A 15129-nucleotide genomic window follows, 5' to 3' on the forward strand; every position below is an offset into this window, starting at 1 on the left:
ATATAGAGCAAAGGGAATTCTCCTAAGTTACTGGTGGGAATGTAAACTGATGACGATTTTGTACAATAACTCGGTAATATTTGTAGGAATGAACGTCTGAGGTTCCTGTAACCTTGGTGCATATACACATGCTCACTGGGAAACATGTATGAGAATGCTATAGAAGCAATGTTCCTAGAACAAAACTGGGAACATCACAAATGTACACTGACAAAAAAACATGATTAAGTAGTGATGCATTCCTTCTCACAATGGAATATTAGGCATCTGTGAACAATATGGATCGATTTGCAAACAATGATGAATTGAAAAAAGTCCTGATTACAACTGGTAGAGTATCACTTTTACAGTGCAAAACAAGACAGGTATTTTCCCCCCCAAGACAGGTATGTTGTTTAGGGACACATCCACGATAATTACTAAAAAATAAAAGCCAGAGATTAACAACCATAAAATTCAGAAAAGCGCTCATTTGTATGGGCAGGTAAGGGGTGGAATGGGGAGGAGCCCATAGGAAGATGCATCAGTATGGGGAATATTTCAGTTCTTAAATGGGGTGATGGGTTCATGGGTATTTCTTGTGTTTCATAACTTATGTGAGTTATGGGTATTCTCTTGTATGAATCATATATTACCTAATAATAAATTGTGATAGACTCAGACAAATCAATGAGGAAGAGTCATCTATAATGAGTATTGATCCTTCAAACTTCTCTATGCTTAAACATATTTACCTACATATTTAATGAGAAAGATGCTGTTTTGAAACTTTTTCTCCCTATAGAATGTGGTGGGCATCTTTCCAAGTCAATGTATACATACCTACATCATTTAGTGTTGGTTTAATAGTCTATTGTTTAATTGTGCCACAATTTGATCAATTCCCTACTGTATATTTAGGCTTTCAATATTCTATTAATACATGTAATTTTTTTTTTTTTGCGGTACACGGGCCTGTCACTGTTGTGGCCTCTCCCGTTGCGGAGCACAGGCTCCGGACGCACAGGCTCAGCGGCTATGGCTCACGGGCCCAGCCGCTCCGCGGCATGTGGGATCTTCCCAGACCGGGGCACAAACCCGTGTCCCCTGCATCGGCAGGCGGACTCTCAACCACTGCGCCACCAGGGAAGCCCCAATACATGTAATTTTTATACTTAGCTCTGGGCAGTGCTAGGCACTACGTACTCAAATATTTCCTTTTTTAAAATTTCTTTTTATTTATTTATTTTTGGCTGCATTGGGTCTTCGTTGCTGCACACAGGCTTTCTCTAGTTGCAGCAAGCAAGGGCTACTCTTCGTTGTGGTGCACGGGTTTCTCATTGCATTGGCTTCTCTTGCTGCAGAGCATGGGCTCTAGGCACATGGGCTCAGTAGTTGTGGCTCATGGGCTCTAGAGTGCAGGCTCAGTAGCCGTGGCGCATGGGCTTAGTTGCTCCGTGGCATGTGGGATCTTCCTGGACTAGGGCTTGAACCCGTGTCCCCTGCACTGGCAGGCGGATTCTTAACCACTAAGCCACCAGGGAAGCCCCCTCAAATATTTCTTGAATGAATTTTGTTTTCTTAAAATAAATTCTCAGATGGGACTGCTTGACGTGTATTTTGCAGTGATGGGTCTTGTTAAATTAGCCTACTGATAGCTTATACTGATTACACTTCAATGAACAGAGTCTGAGTAGCTTTCATTTTCTCAAACTTCTGTAAATACAGGGTATTAATCTTTTTAATCTTTGCCAGTTCTACAGGAGATAGAGGCCTCCTTTAGTTAAGCATTTCTTTGATCAGCACTGAAGCAATTTTTTGTCACTGACTTTGGCCATTTTTAATTCCTCTGGGAGTTGACTATTCACTTCTTTTGCCCATTTTTATACTGGGATATTAATCTTTGCTTTTAAGAACTCATCTATTAAAACTAATTACCCTTTTTCACATATGTTGCAAATATTTTCCCAATTTGTCACCTGTTTTAATTTTATGATGGGGCTTTTGGGGGAGAAGGGAAAAAGGGAGGATATAGAACTCTGTTCATGTGTGTCCCGTCTTTTTTTAAGAAAACTCCTTCCCACTACAGATAAGAGAAAAAGTCTATCCTCTGCTCCCCTAATTTAACAGCTTTAAGATGTAAATTTTAAGTCTACTTATATAACCTGGAATTTATTTCAGAATCTTGGCTCAGGCCTGATTTAGGGCTTTATACTCACCAAAATGGGCAAGAAAGACATCCCATCCATCTGTGTCTTATTCAGATTGTAGCCAGCGATGTCCAAAATAGTAGGACCCAAGTCAATGTTGGCAATGAGCAGCTATGAGAAAAAAGAAGAAACAGTCAGTTGATCTAGAACACAGTTTATCCCATTTTCCTTTTCTATCTATAATAGAGTTCTCTTCCCCGCAACCCACCTGTGAGACAAACAGCACTTACTATTATCTTTTGTACAACCCATACTTCCTATTGCATATATTCAAATATAACTGTAATAATTTAAAATACAAAACATAAAGCCTTATAAAGTTTATAATACATGCTCCTGGGAAGTTAATGTTTATTCTACCCATACTGTTACCATCGATAAAAACATTTTTCAAGATTCCTTTAGGATTGCCTTGAGTCTGTTATGAACGCTGAGAAAAATGTCGGGCTATTTTATACAAAGTGTTTTCCAACTTGATTATTCTTATTAGTTCACTAAACTTGACTTCAAATTGACGCCTGACGTTTTTTAAAGGCTCAAAGGTTGAATGCTTGTCACCAATGAGGATGTTAGCCTTTTTTTTGAAGTGACAACACTGGTAAGGAATGTTTGCAGTAGTTTTTGAAGACTGCAGGAAACTCATCCCAACAATGCATCAGTAAGTTTCCTTAAAGAGCACAAAACTTGGATGTTTTTATTTTTTTAATTTATTTTCCTTTTTTCTTTCTTTCTTTTTCTTTTTTTTTTGCGGTACACAGGCCTCTCACTGTTGTGGCCTCTCCCGTTGCGGAGCACAGGCTCCGGACGTGCAGGCTCAGCGGCCATGGCTCACGGTCCCAGCCTCTCCGCGGCATGTGGGATCTTCCCGGACCGGGGCACAAACCCGTGTTCCCTGCATCAGCAGGCGGACTCTCAACCACTGCGCCACCAGGGAAGCCATTATTTTCCTTTTTTTAAAATAAATTTATTTTATTTATTTATTTTTGGCTGCGTTGGATCTTCGTTGCTACACATGGGCTTTTCTCTAGTTGCGGAGGGGGCTACTCTTTGTTGCAATGCACAGGCTTCTCATTGTGGTGGCTTCTCTTGTTGCAGAGCATGGGCTCTAGGCGCACGGGCTTCAGTAGTTGTGGCTCACGGGCTCTAGAGCACAGGCTCAGTAGTTGTTGCACATGGGCTTAGTTGCTCCGCGGCATGTGGGATCTTCCTGGACCAGGGCTTGAACCTGTGTCCCCTGCATTGGCAGGCGGATTCTTAACTACTGCACCACCAGGGAAGTCCCAAAACTTGGATGTTTTTAAACAAAGGTTCTAGAAATTAAAGACACTGTCCAGCATTTATACCTTGCCATAGCTCCTTGATTTATTGGACTATTTTTCTTCTGTATACAATACCGCTACCAGGCCTAAACCAGCATAGTCCAAAGTCCAATAGGGATAGAACAAGAGTCATACGTGTAATTTAAAATTGTCTAGTGACCACATTAAAGTAAAAAAAAAAAAAAAAAAGAGGTGAAATTCACTGTAAATATTTAAATATTACTATTTCAACATGTAAGCAATACAAAAAAGTGATGAGATTTTACTTTAAAAAAATTTTTGAACCAAGTGTTTGAAATCTGGTATTTTACAATTATAACATCTCAATCTGGACTATCCCATATATGTTCTGGCTCAAGAACCACATGAACTTTTGTAGCAGAGTCTAGAAGTCACGTGGTCACAGGCTAGAAAAAGCCTTGGAGTGATGGAGACAATCCACCAGGGAAACGAAGGGAACTAGTGTTCACTGAGCACCTATTCTGGGCCAGTGCTTAATGCTTATCCTCATTTAATCCTCCCCACAGTCCTAGAAAGCAGTATTTTCCCCATTTTACAGATGAGGAAATGAAAGAGAAGTAACTGACACAAAGTCAGCAGGCTGTAACTGGAAAAGCTGTTGTTTACTGGAAATAAATAACAGTCTTCAAAACTGTTGAGAGGGACTCCGCTGGTGGTGCAGCGGTTAAGAATCCACCTGCCAATGTAGAGGACACGGGTTCAAGCCCCAGTCCGGGAAGATCCCACATGCGATGGAGCAACTAAGCCCGTGGGCCACAACTACTGAAGCCTGCTTGCCTAGAACCCATGCTCCGCAACAAAGAGAAGCCACCACAATGAGAAGCATGCACACCACAACGAAGACCCAATGCAGCCAAAAAAAAAAAAACAAAAACTGTTGAGAAAACTCAGATCATCTCAGGAGAAGCCAAATGGGGATTAGAAAAAAAAATCTAATTCTATTACTTTTAATTTAAAAACAAAACCAAAGTACAGACATGAAAGGCAAGAAGCACTGTTCAGAGCACTGTTCAGTAGCAGCCAGGTTTCCTGGACGGCTCCTGGAGGGCAGAGTGATACACATATCCTGGCTCTGAACCAATCAGTGTAACTCTGCAGCTGTTGGAAATTACCCTTCAGTGGCAGGCAGCTCACGGGAAAAGCAATCCATATGTTGCTGAGGATAAAAAACACAAAAACTATGTCTCTAGGGATTACACAAGACCCGGTGTTAGAGATACCTTTCCCGGTTCCAAGTACCCCAGGCAGACTCTCGAGCGGCTTAGAATACAGCAAACAAGAGTGAGTATGAATACGGAAGAGACCATAGCAGGAAAGGAGAGACAAGCAGAGACACCACCTCCAGAATCAGATAAAGGCAACAAGACTCCAAAATGTGACTGACAGATCTCCAGTGATGTCCAGAACATGAATGAAGTCAAGTCAGTCCCACAGGTATTATTAACATGTCCAAGGCACCAAAATAATAAAACCCACAGAGATAAAACAGTGACTGCCAGTCTCAGCAGGAATTGCCTCGAGCCATCAGCAATGGGTGGGAGCGCCCTCTAGTGGCAGTTTGCTCTGTGGGGGGAGGGGAGGAGAAAGGTCTGCAAGATTCAGGACAAGTCAAGTCGCTAGTTTGGCACAAGTACCATAAACGCCACCACCAGGACTCTTTCTTCCCAGGTATCTACAATGATCACATCCTCCCTAAAAATGATGGACAAATTCTCTCCCTACTGGGTTTTGTTTGACTAAGACGTAGAGTCTCAAAATTAGCATACAATGTCAGGAGATGGGAGACTTCTAGTAGATACCAAGTATGAGTGAAGAATTCAAGAGAGAATTATACCTCTCTCTGGTTTTTATACAGCCAAGGATTAGAATGGATACTATGAGCCCATCGCCCTAATGACATCTAGAAACATTAGCATTTCGAGTTCCTAAAATGGTATTATTGCTTTTATCACTGACTATAAAGATGCATTTAAGGACTGGAACAGAAAACGCTCTGACAAGACCAAGTAAATTATTTCATGAATCACAGCCTCACAGTTTGTTTGGGAATATTCTTAGGATTAAAGTATATATACATTTTGATCAAATATAAGGCCCTAAAAAACTCTGTGGGGCATGAGATCGAGGGATATCATGCCTTGAACCTGCTTATTTTTTTAGCTCTGGAAGAAGGACAGTACTGCAGAATTACCCAAAAGAATAAGGGCTCCCAGGAGGGTATATCAGGTTTTCAAACAGACTTTTAAGCCCTGATGTTAAAGAATTCACGTAAGGCTTTCAAAAAAAAGACTCAAAGCACACCAGAGAGCACCCCAAATCCATCTATTGAAGAGATATGGAGATAAGTGTATATGTATAACTGATTCACTTTGTTATAAAGCAGAAACTAACACACCACTGTAAAGCAATTATACTCCAATAAAGATGTTTAAAAAAAAAAGAAAAGCACTGAAAGCAGAGAACTCTACACATCTTGGGCTGCTTCATCTGGATTTGCCCCTCATGCCCCACTTCCCTAACAAGGAGTAAGCCAGGGCATCACCTAGTTACACTTGAGAATTTGCCCTTAGCATCCTCCCAGTTTCACATGGGGAAACCAAGGCTTAGTCTGTCCAAAGTCTTAAAAGCCAGTAGGTGGTCTTCCTGACTCCCAGTTCGGTTTTATTTCCCCTGGATCATGCTATGTCATTTCCATTTTCGTACTAACCTTTTCCTTCCTTAAAGCCCGTTTGAAGAAATTCTACCACCAAATCTAAAGCTAGATTAATTTATTGCCAGAGGAGAAGACCTCAGCAGCCAATGTTTGGCATCCACCCATACCACCTGCCCCTGGCTCACCCCAATAGCCAACACAAAGCCAGATCCACTGGTCAAACATGTCCTATTTTGGCTACTAGGCTGTTGCCAGCACAGCTCATTATGCTCAACTCACCACCCTGTGGCCCTCACACAGAACCTGCACCAAGAAAAGTCTGCTGCCAGCACACGATGAATCACCCACCAGCTCTGACACACTGTGTTAGATAGAAGCAGGGCACTTCATACTTCTCAAACCACGTATGTCAGCACAGAGTGTCAAACACCATGGTTGTTTGTTGTTGTTTTTTTTTGGCCACGCCGCTGTGGGATCTTAGTTCCCCAACTAGGGATTGAACCCAGGCCCTCAGCAGTGAGAGTGCAGAGTCCTAACCACTGGACCACCAGGGAATTCCCAAAAAAACATGGATTTTGAGAATAGACAGTTAATTTTCAGACCTGGTTTTGCCACTTACTGTGTGACCTTGGTAATATATCCATTCACACAACTTGGATGTCACCCATTGTATGTTAAGGGCTGGGTATTCTTTTTTTTTTTAAATTACAGTTGATTTACAATGTGTTAATTTCTGCTGTAGAGCAAAGTGATTCAGTTATACACATATAGAGATACATTCTTTTTTTTAAATATGCTTTTCCATTATGGTTTATCATAGGATATTGAGTATAGTTCCCTAGGCTATATAATAGGACCTTTAAAAAAATTTTTCTTTTATATTGGAGCATAGTTGATTAACAATGTTGTGTTAGTTTCAGGTGTACAGCAAAGTGATTCAGTTATATGTGTATCTATTCTTTTTCAAATTCTTTTCCCATTTAGGTTATTACAGAATACTAAGCAGAGTTCCCTGTGCTATACAGTAAAAGGAACTTGTTGTTTATCCATTGTATATATAATAGCTTTACATGTGCTAACTCCAAACTCCCACTAAAAGCTGGGTATTCTAAGTTCAGGTAATACCTCTCAACTAAGGACTCCTAGAGTTAAAAAGACAAACTCAGTCGGGTGTGGTAAGTGTGAGGCCAGCTGGGAAAGGCACCCACTCCATGTGGGGTGGGGGTCTACAGTGACGTTCATTTAGGGGAGCCCTAAACCGAAGCCCCGAAGGACAATGAACTTAGCCAGGGGAAAGGGGCATGAGGTGCATTCACACAGAAGGCGCAGCCAGCTGTACAAAGGCAAGGAGGTGAGAGAGATGATCCAAGTAGGAAGTAAAAGTAGTTCGGGACAACTGCCACCTTCTGTCCCTTGAACAGGCCAAGCTCATTCTCCTATCTGTGCCCTTCACATGCACTGTTCTGCTGCTCAGGATACCCTCCCACAGATCTTTGCACGACTCAATCCTTCTTGACACCCGGGTCTCTGCCCAAATGCCTCAGAGACTTTCACTGACAACTGAAGCTCAGGTATCTGGCTCCCCCTGACACAGGGAGTTAAGAACTGATCTTCTCTAACTGCTCTTGCTGTGGCTCCAAGGCTCCTGGTATACTGCGCTGGCATAGGACGATACTTAAGAAGTACTGTTGTCTGAGCTGTAGTGTGATGGTTGAGTGTACGGACTTTGGTTAAGTGTATAGCAGCCAGACTGCCTGAGTTCAAGTGCAGGGCTCTGATATTCTTTGGCTACATCATCTTGGGTAAATCGCTGAACTTGTATACCTCAGTTTCCTCATCTGTAAAATGGGGATAACAGTATTCATATCTCATAAGGCTGTGAAGGTTAACTGAGTTGATACAGGTAATACACTTGGAACAGCACCTGTCACATCCTAAGCCTTCAATAACGGTTATTATTGTTGAAATGGCTTTCTAGGACCTGGTTTCACTTAGAGGGCTTAGAGAAAGTGAAGTTTCTGATTGTAACATTTAGTGCCACTGTTAACTTGAAGGAAAAAGGAACAGTCTGTTCCATGGGCAGCTGGCTGACACGTCATTCTGTTCTCATCAGCCGCCTTCCCCACACCGGTTAGACGTGGCCCTGCTCCTCAGAAATGCACACAGGTGCAGACGTGCTCTCCTCAACCAGCTCCCAACACCAAGATCAAGAAAACACTTTTAAGACTGAATGGTCTTCCAAACTTTCCTACCTCCGTTGACAGAAGAGGCCTGTTTAGAAGGTAATGAATTTGTAGTGGAAGGTGACTGCCTTTAGGAATGTGGGTCTTAAAAGAAAAAGAAAAAGAAAATTCAAAAGGCACTTATGAAGGCCCTTTTAAGTTTCCGAGAGAATTTTAACAGAATTCCATCAAGAGCATTGTGAAAGGAAATAAGTGAATGACAGACGTTTAAACAGAGTAAACATTACACCCCCAAGTTAAACTCAAGCACCAGTATACCCAGAAATTCTGACCTATTTTTCCAATTTTAGCTTAAAGAATCCATTTGCTGGGCTTCCCAGGTGGCACAGTGGTTGAGAGTCCGCTTGCCGATGCAGGGGACGTGGGTTCGTGCTCCGGTCCGGGAAGATCCCACATGCCGCGGAGCGGCTGGGCCCGTGAGCCATGGCCGTTGAGCCTGCGCGTCTGGAGCCTGTGCTCCGCAACGGGAGAGGCCGCAACAGCGAGAGGCCCGCGTACCGCAAAAAAAAAAAAAAAAAAAAAAGAATCCATTTGCTCATTTTCTTTTGTCTCACAGAGCTGGGACTGAGACTGTGGTATTAGGGAAGAGAAAACAACTGGTAGAGCCTATCAATTCTTATCTCCCAACATTGGACCAGTGTTTTGGATCAAGGTGCCCATGAACTCTAGGAACGAAGTACCTCAGTATTAGGAACTCAGTTTGAAACCAAATGGAAATGGTAACAAAAGAACGTGGTACTTTATGACAGTACTAGGAGACAGAATCAGTAAAGTAGAAAGGCATTAGTGAGGAAGAGTCCCACAGGGAGGGGGACTAAATTCTCAGACAACACCCTTTCTGTAGCCTTATACTCAGAGGGAGGTCAGACCGGCAGCAGACATCACCTGGGAACACCTGCGAGCAGGCTGGAATGCAGAATCAGAATCTGCATTTCAACAAGGCCCCCAGGGGATGTGCACACACAACAAAGCCTGAAGAGCTTTGCTCTCCCGGGCTATGGGCCCCAAACTGGGCTGCCTCTCAGAATCATTGTGAACTTAAGAAAAAAAGCAGAGGCAGGGATTCTATTCCAGTTCAAGTGAGTCAATCTCAACCTTTCTAGATGTTGAGCCTTTCAGTTTCAGAAGGTAGTTTTGATGAGCACCCTGGTGGAGAGTCACGGCTCGAGGACCAAGTAAAAATCTAGTCTCAAAACACAAGCAAAAGCTCTTCATGCTAATACGATACATATACATCTAGCAGTGGGTGGCCAGCAGTTTACTGGTATGATGCTAAGTGAGACATGTCAGACAGAGAAGGACAAATACTGTATGATATCACTTATATGTGGAATCTAACAAATACAACAAACTACTGAACATAACAAAATACAGAGAACAGATACAGAGAACTAGTGGTTACCAGTGGGGAGATGGGATGGGAGAGGAACAATACAGGAGTAGGGGATTAAGAGCATTAGGTATAAAATAAGCTACAAGGTTATGTTGTACAACACCGGGAATGCAGCCAGTATTTTAAAATAACTAAATGGAGTATGACCTTTAAAAACTGTGAATCACTATATTGTACCCCTGTAGCTTATAGAATATTGTATATCAACTATACTTCAATTAAAAAAAAAGAAAGAAAAAAGAATCACTGTTCGCAAGGCTTACAAATACACTGCAAAAAATCTTAAGCCAATCAGCCTTCATCCTCAAAGGAGGAGAAATTGAATCAGCCTCCTCTTAGGAGGAAAAGCTTTCTTTCCTCAGGCAAATGCTACATCACCTTGTCAGCAACCTACCTTGCTTGTCTGATTTGGTTTGATCCCAGGCCCTCGAACCAACAGTGGAACTTTGATATCAAACTCATACAGCTGTCTTTTGTCTATTGGCAAAGAAAACTGTCCTGAAAAAAAAAAAAAAAAAGCATAGGGTAAAGATGGAGCCGAGATAGAAATGTCACTCATGCATGCATTCATTCAATAAACAGTAAAAATCAAAAACAGCCTTGTTCTACTAATTATGGGGTTTTAATGGAAAGCTTAAATTTGCCTGGGTCTCTTATTACTACAAGGCAGGAAACAATGAGCTCATCTTTAAAAAAAAATGCCTAGAGGGACACCCTGGTCTCAAACAGCCAAATTCAGCAAAAAGAATGACTAGAAAGTATTGAAGCAAAGATACGCTATTTATGTATGATACTCGACCTGATCACAATGGAATGAAGTTACTCTAAAAGCTGCTAAATAAAGGGAGAAAACCATTTATCCAGGCTTTCCTGAATAAACTCTATTTCAAGATAACCAAACAGCTGGTGAGGGGAATTTCCTGAGGAATTCCAGCCAGTAAATTCAGAAGGAAGGACAGAGTTATGAAGCCAAACTTCGCAATTTTTGAGGGAACAGATTTAAGCAACAATCATCAGTGGACGTTTTAGCCACAAAAGGTTCATAGGATGGGCTCAAGTTGATACCACATGAGCCATCAAACAGTAACAGCATCCCTAAAGTGAGGCAACCAGTCACCCCAGCGGCATGATGTGAATGAAGCAATAAGAAGTACATGACAGCATCAACTAGAAAGCATTCTTGTTGAAAACGTGAACTTCTATTAAGACTCTAGATCTAACTACCAACCTATAGAAAATGCTGAGCACAGATAAATGAGTTAAGGCATTATATGAGCAATTAGCTACATCTGGAATGTGAGATATTCTAAAGGACAGAAGACGAGTTTTCCCAATAAATCGGTGGCAAAGGACAGCCTTAAGACACATAAAAACTAAAGGGAGCGTGTGGACTTCGTGTAGGTTCTGATAGCTAATCAACTAGTCAGGTGCACAATCGAGTGTTGACGTATGGAATCACAACATCTGGAGTTTCTTCAAAAACTTCTAGCTAAAACAGAAACATGAAGAAGGTATGAGGAATTCAAAAGACTGGTCTCGTGCCGCTGGAAACGAAAGCTGGACAATGGGAGTTATTTTACTAGTCTCTACTGTGCGTGCTTAGAAATGTTCATAACACCGCAGGAAACGCCTCATCTATCTGCTTCCGTGCAAACAAACCTCAGGTTAATTCCCTTCCAGTTTAGGAAATTTAAAAGAGAGGAGAGAGAAACAAATACTGATTTTTAACTAGAGAAGGTCCAAGAAGAAAGGATGAAAGTCAAGGACACGGGGGTGACTCATACTGCAGTTGTGCAAAGAAACACAAAGCAAAACTCACACACACCAAAACACCTCATTTCACAGGAAAGTTTTTCCCCAGGACAACCCTCTCGTGGTCTTCCTGTGTCAAATGTCACACCCCTATTCCCTGAGATCCACTGTCCTTAAAATCTAGCTCAATTTCTCACCTACTTCATAAAGCCTGCCTCTAACCCATCAAGCTCACTCTCTGCTCAGACTCCTAGAACACCATGTAATTCAGCCTGTGAAATAGCAAATAATGGAACCTGGTCTCTCACCAGGGGAGATGAGTTGGCCCTCTAACCAGAGGGGCCCTGAGGGCAAGACCCTCCCTCTGGCCTGTCCACTGCCGCAAAAGGACAGGAGCTCCCTGCCAGTGCTACGGATTGAGCGAGAAAGGAAAGGCACCTCGCCAAGGTCACGGCGCCCCTTACCTGTGTGATAGCCATTGTCTGAGGTGTAAAAGATGTAGGTGTCATTGAGCTCCCTGCTGAACTCCAATCGCTTGACAAGCTTCTCCACCAGGTCATCGACTGACAGCAGAGTCTGCCACCTGGATGTGAACGGAGGGCAGCAATGGGACTTCAGAGACAATGCTGAGGTACTGCCATCTTGCCAAAGAAGCGAAGTCCAAAAAGCACCCCAAAACCAAATCGAAACAAAAAAACTCCCAACCTCCTTCCCAAAAAAAACCCCTCAGAGTCACTCTCCCAAAAAGCTCAAATCCCCTATTTCCTTTCCTTCCATTCATTGCAAAGCACAGATTAGAAAACTCCAGAACACAATTAGTTGATTCCAAATTTAACCGATTCTACAGAAATAAATGAGGCTTTTTATAACCATTTAGCTTTATTATTTATCGTGGCTGGTGATGAGAATAAAAGACTACTGGAAGGGAAAGCTGTCAACTCAGCACTGACTGATAGAGATGAATTCAGACAGACCTGGCTACAACAATGTTTAATGGTCAAACTAGGGGTCAGCAAACGATAGCCATGGGCCAAAGCTTGACCACTGTCTGTGTTTTTGTTTTTAACTGCGGTACAAAACACATAACATGAAATTTACTGTTTTAACAATTTTTAAGGGTACAGGTCAGTAGCGTTAAGTATATTCACATAGTGGAACAGATCTCCAGAACCTTTTCACCTTGCAAATCTGAAACTCTACGCCCATGAAACAACAACTCGCTGTTTGCTTTATGTATAAAGTTTTACTGTAGCACAGCCAATGCTCATTCATTCTTGTCTTGTCCAGGACTGCTTTGCGCTCCAACAGCAGAGCTGAGCAACAGTGACACAGACTATATGGCCGACAAGCCTGTAATATTTACTATCTGGCCCTTCACAGAAAGTTTGCCAACCCCTGGTCTAAAACTAAATGCACCTTAAGAGAAAGTAAGAATTTCCTGGAAACTAAAAATTGCAAAGGCAAATATTCTGCTCTAGCCTAAGCCTTTGGGTCTCAGGCAAATATTGGGGCTAATCTCTCACAAAGCGACCTTTTATTATTATTATTTTTTACATCTTTATTGGAGTATAATTGCTTACAATGGTGTGTTAGTTTCTGCTTTATAACAGTGAATCAGCTATACATATACATATGTCTCCATATCTCCTCCCTCTTGCGTCTCCCTCCCTCCCCCCCTCCCTATCCTACCCCTCTAGGTGGTCACAAAGCACCGAGCTGATCTCCCTGTGCTATGCGGCTGCTTCCCCCAGCTATCTATTTTACGTTTGGTAGTGTATATGTGTCCATGCCACTCTCTCGCTTTGTCACAGCTCATCCTTCCCCCTCTCCATATCCTCAAGTCCATTCTGTAGTAGGTCTGTGTCTTTATTCCTGTCTTACCCCTAGGTTCTTCATGACATTTTTTTTCCTTAAATTCCATATATATGTGTTAGCACACGGTATTTATCTCTCTCTTTCTGACTTACTTCACTCTGTATAACAGACTCTAGGTCCATTCACCTCATTACAAATAGCTCAATTTCGTTTCTTTTTATGGCAGAGTAATATTCCATTGTATATATGTGCCACATCTTCTTTATCCATTCATCCGATGGTGGACACTTAGGTTGTTTCCAACCTTTTCTTTAGATATAGAAAATTGTTAAAAAAAACCAAATGGCTCCAATTTGCAATGTTTTAACAAGTCATAAAAACGGACTGTTTAATTAGACCTGAGGTCCAAAGACCACCTTGTAGCTAAATGTAAAGACCTCCCATCAGAGTCTCTCCCAACATCTTGCTCTGATTTTTTCTCAGAAATAACCATGTGGTGCAGTTCCCTGTTCATGGGCTGCTTCTGAGGGTCCTCAAAGACCACCTAGACTGGAAAGGAGCAGCTCTTACCTTTTCCTAAATGCATTATCTAAAAACTGTATTGAAGAATTAGTCATTGGGGTCTTGGCTTGCCTAATTAACCAGTGCTTGTTCTAAAATTTAAAAGAAAAACAGAAGTTAACACCAAGTCACCACAGTCAAACTAGTAGAACAGATAATGAAAAAGATCATTTACTCGAGCAAAAAAGGAACTAACTGGAGCCTGTTTAAGCAACTTCAGATTTTCCCTCCACCACCCACCCCTACTTCCCTCCCCTGTGTTGGTAAAAAAAACTTTCTGCAAATTATCACTCATTCTTTAGCTTCTTCTCATCACCTCCTTAATGGCAGAAGGCCTGGGCTCCTTTGTTAGCAGCTTTAATAAGAGATTTCGTGAAAGATACTGGAAACTACTAACCAGAAGATTAAATTTATAACTTGGGTCTACCACCCAAACTATAAAAGGATAAAGATCCACTTTACCTTCCTCTAAGTTTTGCCTAATAAGTCAGCATTCCATGGCCCTCTATCTTTCCTACCTAAGATAGCGATCATCCTTGGACCTTGGGAAAAATTTCATCATAGCAATTTCCTAAAACTTCAAGTCCAAATCTAGAGGATTCTTCTCATATAAATAAAAGAGTCACAGTTAAAAAAAAAAAAAACACAAAACATTGCCAAATACCATTTATTCTCTCCTCCCCATTCATAAAACCCTAAGCTGCCATCTTGCAAACTGTGATCCTCAAAGCCTTCTTTAGTTAGCATGCTTGACAAATGCCACAGAGCATCTCTTCCTGCTGCAAATTCATGTCAGAACACGGATAACTCTGAGAAATCCTGTAGCAGAGTGACTTACTTAACCTGAAGTTTCTAACCTTACTTAGTCATGGGAACTTCTATGAACTTCCTTTGGAACACAGAGAGAATGGCACCCAGGTTTCAAACTCGGTTCACTCATCTTTAATGTCATCCATGGCAAGCATATGCCTACAATGTGCCAGGCAACATGCTAGACGCTTCTGTGTATTTTAATCCATACAAGAGTTGCAGGAGAGGTCAGGATCCCCGACTTTAGAGAGAAAAATGCAAGTTAAGCATCTTGCTCATGGTCAGGTCACTGAGCTAGAAAGTGGTAATACGGACTCTAACTCCAAGACTCATTCTTTCTACCACCTCGCAAGCAACTAAGATTTCTGGGTAA

At 41.9% G+C, this 15129-nt stretch overlaps 1 protein-coding gene and 1 non-coding gene across 2 annotated transcripts in view; both read right to left on the minus strand.

Moving 5' to 3' along the window:
• The window catches only part of GNS (glucosamine (N-acetyl)-6-sulfatase), a 52547-nt gene that overhangs the window by 18865 nt on the left and 18553 nt on the right, over positions 1-15129 (minus strand). Inside the window, exons 7-10 of the mRNA XM_067697230.1 lie at positions 13956-14038; positions 12035-12153; positions 10213-10316; positions 2199-2300 (exon numbers count right to left, since the gene is read on the minus strand). Coding sequence (XP_067553331.1) covers positions 2199-2300; positions 10213-10316; positions 12035-12153; positions 13956-14038 — 408 coding nt within the window. The remainder of the gene's footprint in view (positions 1-2198; positions 2301-10212; positions 10317-12034; positions 12154-13955; positions 14039-15129) is intronic.
• On the minus strand, positions 6664-6736 carry TRNAE-CUC (transfer RNA glutamic acid (anticodon CUC)). Its single transcript has one exon. It is a non-coding gene; the product is annotated as a tRNA-Glu (tRNA).

The sequence above is a fragment of the Pseudorca crassidens genome, chromosome 11, assembly GCF_039906515.1.
Source record: "Pseudorca crassidens isolate mPseCra1 chromosome 11, mPseCra1.hap1, whole genome shotgun sequence".
In the NCBI taxonomy this organism is placed as follows: Eukaryota; Metazoa; Chordata; class Mammalia; order Artiodactyla; family Delphinidae; genus Pseudorca; species Pseudorca crassidens.